This window comes from Chenopodium album, chromosome 20 (assembly GCF_948465745.1).
Source record: "Chenopodium album chromosome 20, dcCheAlbu1.1, whole genome shotgun sequence".
Classification (NCBI taxonomy): domain Eukaryota; kingdom Viridiplantae; phylum Streptophyta; class Magnoliopsida; order Caryophyllales; family Amaranthaceae; genus Chenopodium; species Chenopodium album.
The window spans coordinates 29,721,306-29,734,757 of NC_137853.1; the positions used below are offsets into that span (position 1 = coordinate 29,721,306).

The 13,452-nt window shown below is 32.4% G+C and overlaps 1 protein-coding gene and 1 pseudogene across 1 annotated transcript; one reads left to right on the forward strand and one right to left on the reverse strand.

The window, feature by feature from the left end:
* The first annotated feature begins 1,482 nt into the window (after positions 1–1,482).
* LOC145596999 (TPD1 protein homolog 1 pseudogene) lies at positions 1,483–4,124 on the forward strand (annotated as a pseudogene).
* Positions 4,125–12,547: 8,423 nt separating this feature from the next.
* On the reverse strand, positions 12,548–13,219 carry LOC145597001 (uncharacterized). Its single transcript, XM_081653187.1, has one exon. The coding sequence runs from the start codon at positions 13,217–13,219 to the stop codon at positions 12,548–12,550; it is 672 nt and encodes a 223-aa protein (XP_081509313.1).
* Between the last annotated feature and the right edge of the window lie 233 nt (positions 13,220–13,452).

A 13,452-nucleotide genomic window follows, 5' to 3' on the forward strand; every position in this document is an offset into this window, starting at 1 on the left:
GTCCGGGGGGGACTACTCGAGAATCCATATATCCCTTATCAGTGCATGAGCATTTATTTCTCGAGCATAGGGTTAGGTTTGGTCTACTTATCAATTCTTATACTTATATGTTTATTACAGAGTAAATACTAGAAATGTTTACATGCAAATGAACACCAAACATGATATTACCTCTATCAAACTTAAATTAGTTATACTCTCATCGTTTTAAAATAAGTCCTAATTTAATCGATATACTTCGTATATATCAACATAAAACTTTGACGATTATTTAAAGAGTAAAAGTAATTGTGTAAACTAGAGGAACGCATATTCATGTAGTTTAGTTATTTATTATATATATATTTTTAAGGAATTGGTTTCTTTTCTTATGCACACATAAAGATTGAATTCCTATGTCACCATATTTGATACACTACTACATCAACACAATCAATGACAAACTATTCATACTAAAAACAGCAATAAACCTTTGTGTAAAAAAAAAAAAAAAACAGCAATAAACCCAGAACAAAACCACGTGCAACATTAAATAATTAATCAAAATAATAAACCAAAACAAATTGAATAAAATATGATCATCATTTATCAAATACCTTAATCAAATTAAATTAATAAACATACATACTCCTATTAACATTCCCCTCATCATTTGATTTTGTAGGTTGTGCGCGTGTCACTTTCCCCCCACTCGTGTGTAAAATAACATTTCAACATTCCCTCCATAACACAACCCCCCACCAGGCCACCACACCTCACCTCACCCCCCACTTTCCACTCATTTTCTCTCTCTAAACTCCATTAATGGCTTCCTAGAGTTTTCTCTCTCTAAAAAACCACCATTTTTTCTCTCTCTAAACCTTTATCTCATCTTCTGCTACTACTGCTGCTGCTGCATCAACACTATCTCTCTCATCGTCTGCGCCTTTTGTCGGGGTAAAATTTCTCTCTCTAACTCTCACAATTTCACTCTACTTTTTTTTTCTGAAGCTTTTGCTAAGTTTAGACATGGCAGAATCAAATGTCTGTGCTCCAAAATGCTTCCATTTCTACTTTTTTTGTTGAGTTTTTTTCAATAAAATCTGGTCGAAATCCCAAATTTCTCTCATCTAGGGTTTCGTGAAGTTTCTGATTTGGTTGATTCGTAAAACGATGCATATTTTCAATGCATTTTCTCTCTCTTACCTTTTCCAAAAATACGCCGTCGATTTAGAGATCTTCAGGAAGTCAAATCCTATTCTTCTACAGTAATTTTTGTTGTTTGATGTGATTTTTCTGACGCTTTTTTTATTCATTTATTTATTACTCCTTTGATTCATTTTTTCGAGGTTTCATATACATTTATTCTCTCTCTTTCTCCAGTTTCTTCTTCATCAAGCTCTCATTTCTGAAGGTCTCTTTTGCTGAGTTAACTCGCTCCGAGTTGCTACGTTCTCTCGATTGTTCGTTGTTTTTTACGATCATTTTCACTGTTTAACGGCGATGTGTTCGTCGACGAGTACGTCTTCTTCGGGTGGTTTGTGGCGGAGAATCGCGGTTGTTACGACGGCTTTTTCGTTGTTGCTGTTCATCATTCTTCTACTTCACACTGGTACACATTATCAATTTTTTTTCTAGATTTTTGTTAAAAATTATCGAATCATCTGTACTTTTTTTTTTTTTTTTTTTATCACAAATTTCATTTCGAAAATTTCTTCGTCATTTTTTTTATTTGAGAAATTGCGTTAACAATATTATGAAGCATCCTGATATTTTAATTTTTATGAATTTTGAATTTTTTTTTTTTGGGAAGTGCAAAGTAGAATAATCTGTATTCGTTTCCTCATAAATTTCATTTCAAAAAAATTTCTCCAATATTTTTTATCAATTTTGAAAAATAATGAAGAAATTTATTTTTGTCGACTGAAGTTACAGCTAAACAACAATGGCGGTCCATAATTTTTATTTTAATTTTTTTGTTATTATTTTTTTAATTTACAGGGAAGAAAATCAACATCAATGGATTTCATATGAAGAGGTTGATTTCATCCGCCATTAACGACGTTCTTCCATCTCCTCACCGGAAACTTCTAGGTACTTTCTCTCTCTACACTTTCTCTCTCTTACCCTCTGTTTGTGTGTCCTTTTTCGGTGTATATGGCCTGGAATTTGTGTAATGGCGGTGTGTAGTGGAAACGCATATGAACAGAGGTAAAGGGGGTGTACCACTGTACTAGTACTAATACTGTTAAGATTGAGTACAATATTTATTTTTTGTCTTGGTTAGAATTTTTGTCACATTCAAATTAATTTTATTTTGAGGATGAATTTATGGGTTTAATTTATGTTAACTTGCACCTGGTTGAATTGGATTGGGTTAAATGCTAAAATGCTGTATTTTTTTCCTATTCATATTATCAATTTTGGTATGATTTTGGGGAACAAATATTTGGTAGGGGACCACTTGAAGTAGTTTTTTTTTGGGTAATTCTGAAAATTGTCATTTCAGGTTAATTTTGTTTTAATGTTAAATTTGTTGGATATGCGCATGTTTAGCAAATTTTGAGTAACTAATTAGGAGTTTTCACTAATGATATAACCCACTTTTGGACTTGGTTTTGTAGAATTGGACAACTTTATTTGAAATCTCTATTGACTATTCCCTTGTTTCTAAATGTTGTTCTTACTTTGATGTTGTTAGAGAAAGAGTAGAGTAGTTAGATTTGTGATTTTCGATTTGAATTTTGATTTCGTCTTGTGTTTTTGGTAATTGTAGTCAAGTTTGATTGGTTGGATTGTACTAATTGATTGGTTCTTAATTGGATCTTTGTTTTTTGTATATCCATTTAAGATAGTGTAAATTTGGACTTTGGGTTTAAGATACAATGACGTGATTTTCGATTTGAATTTTGATTTTGTCTTGTTTTTTTTGATAATTGTAGTCAAGTTTAATTGTACTAGTTGATTGGTTCTTAATTGGATCTTTGTTTTTTGTATATCGATTTAAGATGGTGTAAATTTGGTCTTTGGGTTTAGGATACAATGACTTGTGATTTTCGATTTGAATTTTGATTTTGTCTCGTGTTTTTGGTAATTGTAGTCAAGTTTTATTATTTAATTTGTAATAATTGATTGGTTCTGTATTGGATCTTTGTATTTTGTTTATCCATTTAAGCTAGTGTAATTTTGGACTTTGTGTTTAAGATACAATGATTTGTATTATTCAGTTTATGTACAAGTTATAGTGATGGTCACCTACAATAGTGCAATTGCTCCTCTAATTGATACACTTTCTTAGTATCTGGTTAATTTCTGATTTGAATGAGATTGTATATTATTTATTAATTCGATTTCATGCTCCAATTAGTATGCTATTTGAATGACATTATTTCCTTGCTCTAGTTGGTTCTTGGTAAGTTGGTAGTACCACGGAATCAGAACTCATGAATTGGAAATGATTTTAGCAAACCATATAAATAGTTGAATAATAATGATAAGCCGAGTCTATAATTGTCGCATAAAAGATAAACCATAATGTAGGGGACCTTACTAAATTCACTTATTCTATGATGTTTGCTTTTAGTTGATTATTTATGCTTGCCCCTGTCCCTTTTCAATAACCTCATATCAACCTCAAAAAAAGTTAATTTTGTCTCCATAAGCCTAATGCATTCTATATATCTATTAACATCAAATTTGTTATGTTCTTTGCTTAAATGGGTGTTGTTTTTCTGCCTAAAAGTTGATTACATTCTCGCTCTTTTTTCACCCCGTGTATTTGTTTCTAAATTTGGGCAGCACCAAGCGTTGAGCCAACCCGGTTTTGGGATGATACCAACAAGTGCTCTGAGTCTGACCTTTCCGTTAGCCAAATACCCAGTGCACCATTGCCCTCAGGTATACCCACTTACACCGTTGAGATCGTGAATGTGTGCTCTTCTGGTTGTGACATCGCCCACATTCATCTCCGTTGTGGTTGGTTCAGCTCTGCCTTCCCCGTCGACCCAGCTCTCTTCAGACGTATTCGTTTTGATGATTGTGTAGTCAATGCTGGCAGAATTCTAGGCAATGGGGAGTCCTTTACCTTCCAGTATGCCAACACCTACAATTACCCCCTTTCTATTTCATCAATGAGTTGCTTATAGATAATCAGATACTTGATAGTAGCAATTAGTATACTTTTGCCTAACGGAGTAGTACCTAATGTTGTCTACAATTAGGCTTGGCTTAGGCTAACTAAAGAACACCCAGCAATTATATGAAGCAACGAAGCCATAGTTGTGACTCGCAAGCTCATGCCTTATATAATTGTTGGGTGTTTAGTTACCTTCCTTTGTGGGTAATTTTTCATATAATTTTTGGTATACATGAGGCTTAGAGAGAATTAATATTGATTTTGGTAGGGAATTTTGTGATGGTAATTAGTCTTAAAGTTCAAATCTCTACCTTGGGCAATTTTTTGTGGGGTGGTATATATAGATGTATATACGAGTGATTCTCGTAGTGAAGTTTTTGCTAGTACGTTTTTGATACTAAAAGCCTAAAAGGTAAAAGTATGATTTGTTCATATTATTGATGTCCTACTCGTACATTGTATTAGAATTTTTTAAATTTTCATTACCCATGCTGGATCTTGAACTGTTTTCGGATTTGGTTGTGTAACTTGTGTTTGATTTCTTTAGTCATACACCCGAGTTTAAACATCAATTTGACACGTAAAGGCACAAGCGTAGATTGAAAACCGGTTGCACTATAATTAACCAAGAGGCCCTGTGCCATCTTTTATTGTGTTTAAACAAAAAACGACTAATAAGGATCTGGACTTAAACCCAACATAATCAGCCAAAATCGGGACGGGTTGTCGGACCATGGTTGATTAGCTATATAAGGAATAAACCATAGAACTATAGAAGCTTATGTAATTCCATTTGTTTGAGAAAAATACCAATTTCCTGTAGTTAACTTTAGTGGTAAATGACAGAAAGAGGATGAAGGTAAAAACAAAAGGCAATAAATAGTGGGCAAATGGACATACCCTGAGGCAAAAAAAGCCCTGAAAAAACTAGCGCTCCCTAGACTCTGAGTAGGGTGTTTGGTTTGGTTAGAGTTAAGTAAAGAAAAGGAAAAGCTTTATCTGAGATAGCAATGGGTTGATAGCGAAAAAGAGGAAAGTATGAGGCAGAGACATTGGGGGAAGTGTGGTGGATTAACCAGTGTTTAATAGCCGCCAGTAGCTGTAAGGAGTAAGCAGTGGGTTGGACGGTCATCTCCACCTTTTGTATTTGTCTCTCACTGTCACCTCCGTTTGACCACCCTTTCTCTTACTGTCACACTCTCCCTACGGTGTACTCTTTTCACTACTGTTTTTCGCATTTTAACCGATTACTCACTCTGTTTCAAAATACATTATTCCTCTGTATTTTTATACTTGCTCCTCTTTTACGGTCGTATTTTATTACTAGTACAATTATGTTATTAGAAAATTATTTTCTTCCGCACTAGTACACCCCTTATATAATATTTTAATATTTTTTTATATTCTCTCTTCTTACTTATATTCACTTTTGTTTATTTAGATTTTTTTTTTAATTCTTCAACCAATTTCACATCCATTATATATTGAGAAGGTATTGTGTCAGTCCGGACTAACGAAATGTTTCGTCAGTCCGGATTGACAAAGTGTAGATTTTTGATATCCTCAATTGGCGAGATGATATCCTCTATTGGCTGGATGGTACCCTCTATTGGTTGTATGATATCATTTACTAAACTGGATGATATCCTTTATTGGCAGGATGATATTTCTACTGGCTTGATAATATTCTCTATTGGCTGGATGATATCCTCAACTAGCTGGATGATATCCTCTACTAACTCGATGATATCCTCTACTAACTAGATGATATCCTTTATTGTCTATATGATACTCCCTCTGTTTTTTTTATATGCATCAGTTTGACGGGCAAATTTGTCGAGACGCTAATTTGACCATAAATATCTTTAATTGTGTATTAGTCTAAATTGTAAAAAAATTAAATTATGAAACTAGGCATTATGACGAATCTAATGATATATAATATAATACTCCCTCCGTCCCCTTTTGATAGTCTCTTATGGACAAATTTTAGTCCCAAAATGTTCACCCCATTTGCTTTTTCCAACAACCTTTAATATTAATTTTTTTTTTTTATCAAAATTCCCTCCAATTTGCAAACAATACTTTTGCAAATTTAAATTTCCCATGTAAAGTTTGTTTTTCCATGTACTTTTATTACTTTCTATCTCTACTTTTTTACATACCTAATGTCAATTTATTTTTCAATGTATTTTAATCATTCTTATTTGTGTTTATTAGTTCCCGTGAAAAATGCCCATAAGGGACTATCAAAAGGGGACGGAGGGAGTAACATTTATTCATTTTTAAGAGGTGAAAAAATTAAGTCAACCATGGTATGTGAATAGTGCAATTGTCAAAGTGATGCATATAAAAGAAAACGGAGGGAGTATCTTTTATTGGCTGGATGATGTCTCTACTAGCTGGATGATATCTTTTATTGACTACATGGTATCCTTTATTGACTGGATGGTATTTCTACTAGTTAGATGATATCCTCTATTGGCTATATAATATCATCCAGCTAATAGAGGATATCATCCAGCCAATAAAGGATATCATAGACACAATCATAAACGATATCATATAGCTGATAGAAAATATCATCCAACCATGATATTATATAGACAATAGAGGATATCATCCAACCAATAGAGGATATGTATAACTTGTTTGAAGATATGTACAATTTGTTTGATAATATGTAAAACAATGGGGGAACCTCCATTGAAGTGCTCGTACTAAGGTCATGGGCATAACATAACTTGCTCATTTTTCAACCAAAATACATGCATATGTTTTCAAAATGCTCACAATTTAACAATCATATGGGACAATCAATTTCAACAATTATGCATCACATAAGAAAGCCCCAATGCTTTCTCTCTCTTCTGTCATGGATGACCTCGGTGCTCTCCTACGCCGTAACCACCACTAACTTGTCATCGGGTGAAAACTTGTTCTTCATCGTAATAAGATGACGGTGATCTGATACTTTCTTGAGTCTCGACTGACGAAACAATGGGTACGGATTGCCGCACCCAATACTTTATGTTATAAATATTACTATTCCTTAAAATTACGTGTCCTGAGAAATGGAACAAGTAATAAAATACTAAGAAGTATAAGTGTTTTGTTTAAAACAGTACATACAATATGTTATTTCAAAAATTCAATAAAAGAATATAATTAATTATCGATAAGTATAATGGTCTGTGCACTTCAGCTTAATTTCAGTTCAGTTCAATTTAGTTCAGCTCCAATCAGTTAGTTCAGTTCAACTTTAATCAGTTCAGTTCATCTCTTAATTTCCTTCTCTCATAAAATATTCATTTTAGCTCAGTTCAGTTCAGCTCCAATTTGTTCAGTTCAACTCAGTTTAGTAAATGTGAACATGCCCTAAGTTGTTTGGAAAATAGACGATTCTATTATGTACACAACATGAATGTTCTTGAGATGGTACTAAGGGCTTGTTCATATTTACTGAACTGAGCTGAACTGAACTAAACTGAACTGATTGGAGCTGAACTGAACTGAATTAATTGGAGTTGAACTGAACTGAGTTGAAATAAATATTTTATGAGAGAAGGAAATTAGGAGCTGAGCTTACTGAATTGATTGGAGTTGAACTGAACTGAACTGATTGGAGCTGAATTGAACTGAAATTAAGTAAATGTGAACAGACCCTATGCTATAGCAAAAATTCAACAAAAGAATATGATCAATTATCAATAAGTATATCTGTAAAAAAAAAAATATATCAATAAGTATAAATTGTTTGGAAAATAGACGATTCTATTGTGTACACAACATGAATTAATCTTGAGATGGTAATAATTGAGTTTAGATTCATGGTGACAGAGGTATTTCCTCTGTCACTATTTTATTGCTCCATTTGACTTTTCACGGTTTTCAAGACGCGTTTTAGAACGCATATATCTTCATTTTCATACACGTAAAATTATAAATACTTGATATTAATAAAATATGCAATAAGTCGAATCTTACAAGATCACTCATGACTATATTATCTTTTATAGATTAATGGTAATTTACGGTCAAAGTTTATAAAGTTCGACCCAAACAATAACAATGGGGCAAAAATAAAAGGAAGGAGGGAGTATAACTTATTGAACATTTCATATAAGTTATTAAAAATCTAGACTTTTTAAATTCATTCAAATACATTCAAATACTTCCTTCTATTTCACTATTAGTACAAAAAACATTGCACAATATAGCAAGTCATTTTAATATGATCCCCACATCATTTTTAGGAAGATATTTGGGGGTTTTATTCAATTCACCGTCCTTCACAAAGCATAACTGCCATCATTTGATTGTAAAAGCCCAACATAAAATGAACAATTGGTCCACTAACACACTCTTAAGGCGAAAAATTGTTTTAATTCAAAATCATTTAGAGTCAATGCGCTGTTTAGAGAGCTTTTTTCAGCTGTTAGCAACATTAGTGAGGAAATATATGTACAGAAATAATTTTAATAGTATAAATGTCCATATAATGTTCTTAAGAGTTAAAGGAAAAAGGTAATTAACATTAATGAGGGCAAATGAGTAAATAAATATTTAGAGGATATAATTTTTCAAATAGTATTCATAAGAGTTCAATCATTTAATCATACAAGGAAAACCTTAGTTGCAATAAACATCATAATTATAGAGGCATATAAGTAAGGAAAAATGCACTTTAATAATCCCAACTTTGATCAATTTACTTTAAACAATCCCAACTTTCGATTATTCTGCAATAATCCCAACTTTTACCTGCGTTTTTTTTCTTCAATCCCAAACCGGTCAACAAAAGTCAACAACATGTGATTTCAGGTTACTTAACACGTGTCAACACATGATTGGTCCAAAAATAATATAAAAAAAGAAAAATAAAAAGCAAAAGGAAAAGAAAACGAAAAACAAAAAAATAAAAAATCTAAACCACCAACCACCTTCCCAGCCAACCCATGAACCACCTCCCCCCCAGCCCAGGCCAATTTTCGCCGCTGAATTGAACTATCTTACATCAGGAATCGGCCCCCAAACCCAATGCCACCTTAGAATACCACCATCGCCCTTCACAATGCCGCCAAGATATCATTCCCCTCCAATCCCCAACTCAACCCCCTAAATAGACTCCCTCCCTTTGTACACCTCCGAAATCGGCGTCCCCTCCCTTCCCACACTACCGAAACTTGCCCCCTTCCCTTCCCCTAACCTAGAAACCTACCCTATCCCTTCACCCACCTTCAAAATCAGTCCCAATTCAAACTCCCAATGAAAGCTGTTTCGGGGCTAAGTTGGAGGGGGGATTGGTTTACGGGGTACGGTGGAGGGAAGGAAGCGGTTAGAAATTGGTGGTGGTCGCCGAAATTTTGTGGTGGGTACCGAAAATCGGCGTCAAAATAGGGCTGGGATATGATGGCCATGGAAGGCAGTAGACTTGCGGTGGCCATGGCAGGCAGCAGGCCTGGGCTTTGATTTATTTTTTTCATTTTTAAAATTTTTCTTTTTTAAAAAAAAATATTAAAAAATTTTTGAACCAATAACGAGCGACATGTGGCAAATACATTTTTTTACAAAAAAGATTAACCCTTTCTCTAGATTACCGGTAATTGGGACTGAAGAAGGAAAACACAGGTTAAAGTTGGGATTATTTAAAGTAAATTGGCCAAAGTTGGGATTATTAAAGTGTATTTTTCCTGTAAGTAATAAACAAATTTTTTTAACGATATAACTATCCTCGATCTTCACACTATTCATAAGTGTTTTCTCATAGTGTCTGTTATTCATGATGTGTCGTAGAAGTTCCATTCTAGACTAATAGCTCTGCATACATCACATTTACAAGAAATTTAATGAGACAATTAATTTTGTTTTTATATGTTTATTTTAGTTTGTTTTGTTGGTGGTTCTGAACTCCTCTTCCTTCCTGGCTTCTCATCACTTCTCATCACTTATTGCAACTCATCTATACGAAGTTACGAACAATGAATGTGGTACATTTACACGTTTAAAAAAGTAAGTTGAGTTAAGGATTGTGCTATATTAAGTTTAAGGTTTTAAGTCACGATTATTCTACTACCATAACATGGTGATGTATTATTTTATGATTGGTCAATTTTTGATTTATTTTTAAAAGCCTAAATGTACTATACATGTACGTATAATTGTAAATACATGTATTTTCTTAAAAAATACATTGCTACAGTTTTTTAAAACCTATTTTTATCTTTTTAAAATCATTTCCAAAATAAAATTATAATTAAAATTTAGCAAATAAAAAAGATCATCATTGTATTCATTATTCTTCATTTATGATCTTAGGGCCTGTTCATATTTATTGAACTGAACTGAACAGAACTGATTGGAGCTGAACTGAACTAAACTGAACCGAATTGAACTGATTGGAACTGAACAGAACTGAACTGAACTGAAATGAATATTTTATGAGAGAAGGAAATTAGGAGCTGAACTGAAGTGATTAGAGCTGAACTAGACTGAACTGAATTGAACTGAACTGAAATTAAGTAAATATGAACAGACCCTTAATTAATTACGTACCCCAAAATCTTGTATAATCTATTCGGAACTCAGACCAAAATTCCGTCCAAAGATCGAATTTATTGCGTTTCGAATCTGCTTCCATGATCTGATATAGGGTTTGATTGATAATTTTGATTTATGAAAAAATCAAGTTATTTGATAGTTTTGAGGATGAAAATAGCCTTATAGGAGCATGTATTATGATGATCTAAACACATATCTTTCAATTTTTTTAACGATCAATGGATAACGAGGTATGCTCTGCGATTTAGAGTTCGATTTTTTTTTTCGTAAACCTGTTTGATCTAGAATTGAGATTTGCTATTTTTTCAATCTGTTTGTGGTTAGGTAATTACCGATATTTAGTTGGGTAATTACCTATATTTATTTAGGTAATTACCTGTATTTAGTTAGGTCATTACCTAATCCACAAACAAGTTCGAGAAAACTTAATTACTTATTAAATACAACAGGGGTTGCGAAAAAAAAAAAAATCCGACCACTTCATCTTCTACAAACTTGATACTTGTTCTTTAATTTGACAAAATTGCACAATTTGAGTCCACATAAATCATATTTTCGAACCATCCAAAGCGGAATTTGTCCTTTGCAAACACTAAAATCAAAATAAAAAACACAATTTAATTTCGAATTTATGAACAAAAACCTAAAATCAAAAACTGCAAAAAACAAAATGCAAAAACACAATTTAATTTCGAATTTTAATCCTGATTTTAGTCCGAATTTGCGAATTTATCAACAACTAAGGGCCTGTTCACATTTACTTAATTTCAGTTCAGTTCAGTTCAGCTCCAATCAGTTCAGTTCAGTTCAGTTCAGCTCCAATCAGTTCAGTTCAGTTCAGCTCTTAATTTCCCTCTCTCATAAAATATTCATTTCAGCTCAATTCAGTTTAGTTTAGTTCAGTTCAGTTCCAATCGGTTCAGTTCAACTCCAATCAGTTCAGTTCAGTTCAGTTCAGCTCAGTTCAGTAAATGTGAACAGGCCCTAACATTGATTTTGGGAATTGGGGGCTAATCTATAACATGATTGATGATGAACGCTTTTAACTTTTTTGATTTTAAATTATAATTATAAATTCGGAAAACTAATTAATATTACAAAAATAGATTTTCATAATTTATAATTATCTATTTCGTAAAAAAATACATGTATTAAAAAGAATACATAAATAAATACAATTTTAATACATTATAGATTTTTAACAATAATTCAAAATGAAAATAAAAATACTGAATACAAGCCAATCAGATTTTGCCACATCAGCAAATTATGGTGACATTGTAGAATTTTCATTTACGTCAATATATATTTTAAAATATAGAGTTATTTATACTCGTAATATCTCTGTGTTAATTGCACTATTTGAATTAATATTATCAATTAATGCAAACTTTATACGTAATAAATAAGTGACGGTTACTCAACATTTTGAAGACATATTGAGTTATTTTCTTTGCAACCATTCCTTATCTTTTGGTGGCCCCATGACGATACATTTATTACAATTGTAAATAATTTGATCATGTGATTTTGTAATCCTTACAATTTGACATTGTGGTCAATTGTAAGTGTGGCAGTGTTACATTCTTTAAGTTTATATTTTTAATATTTTTTTTGGAGGAAATATCCTTCTTCAATACTAATTAAAAGCTATTTATTTTCTTATAATTAATATATTTTATTTATTTACTTAAAAATTGAGAGTTTACACACCATGTTTCCTTAACTCATAACAAGCGATTTTCTTCTTCCACAAATACAAATAGCATTATAGGAGGGTAAAAACAATAAGCAAACTAGATACTGAATAACATATTATTTCATTTCATAATTATTAAAGGGCCACAATATCTTTTCAAATTATAAATTTCTTTACTTTTTGGAGTTTCGATATCTATATTTCTTTGCCCAAACATGCTTCCCTCCTCTAATCTTAAACTTGATAAGACTTTTACCTTTAAGTATTATATCTATAGTCTCGACGTACTTCATGGAAACACGCGCAAATAGAGGTTGTTGGCTATGCCTAATTTCTGGCATATGAACACGCTGGACACAATCTCCAAATTCTAAGGTGAACAATGATCTAACCTCATCTTCCGATACAATTTCACCTTTTGAAAATGTCAGATATAGGGTTCGATCCTCTTCATCCTCGATGTAGCCCAATGCATGTATCCATGAAAAAATGTCATAATTTGTGGAAAACACATGATTTTTAGGCCAAAATTTGAAGTAGATGAAACCAAAAATTGGATCTGGAGATCCAGGAATTCGAATCATTTGGTATGGGGTAAATTTAATTGAACAACTAGATTGGAGTTTTGAAGATAGTATGTCAGAAAAGACTCTGGTACAAGTTGTTCTAAGATATCTTTTTATACCGCTTATAGCAATGTATTTGTTTTGGTAAAGGGTTTGTATAGGTATGGCTAATCGTAATGGATTGCCAAAAATTGGGGCATACATGGTGGAAAAATGTTGAGGATCATCATCTGATGATTCTAAGAAATTTATGAAGTATGAGGCTTCTCTTATAAACATTTCTACGTCATCTATACGCAGAATATGTATCAATCTGTAAATTATATATTTGTCATTATTACAATCTTGTAGCCACAGCATAAAAGCAATAATGACAAGAGATGATTTTATATTAAAAGAAAATCTATACTTAGTATTTAAAAACACAAACCAAAATTGACACATGTCATCATTCTTTCTCACCTTTCTTTATTCATTCTCCCTCCTTATGTTTTCAAAGAAATTCTCTCTTC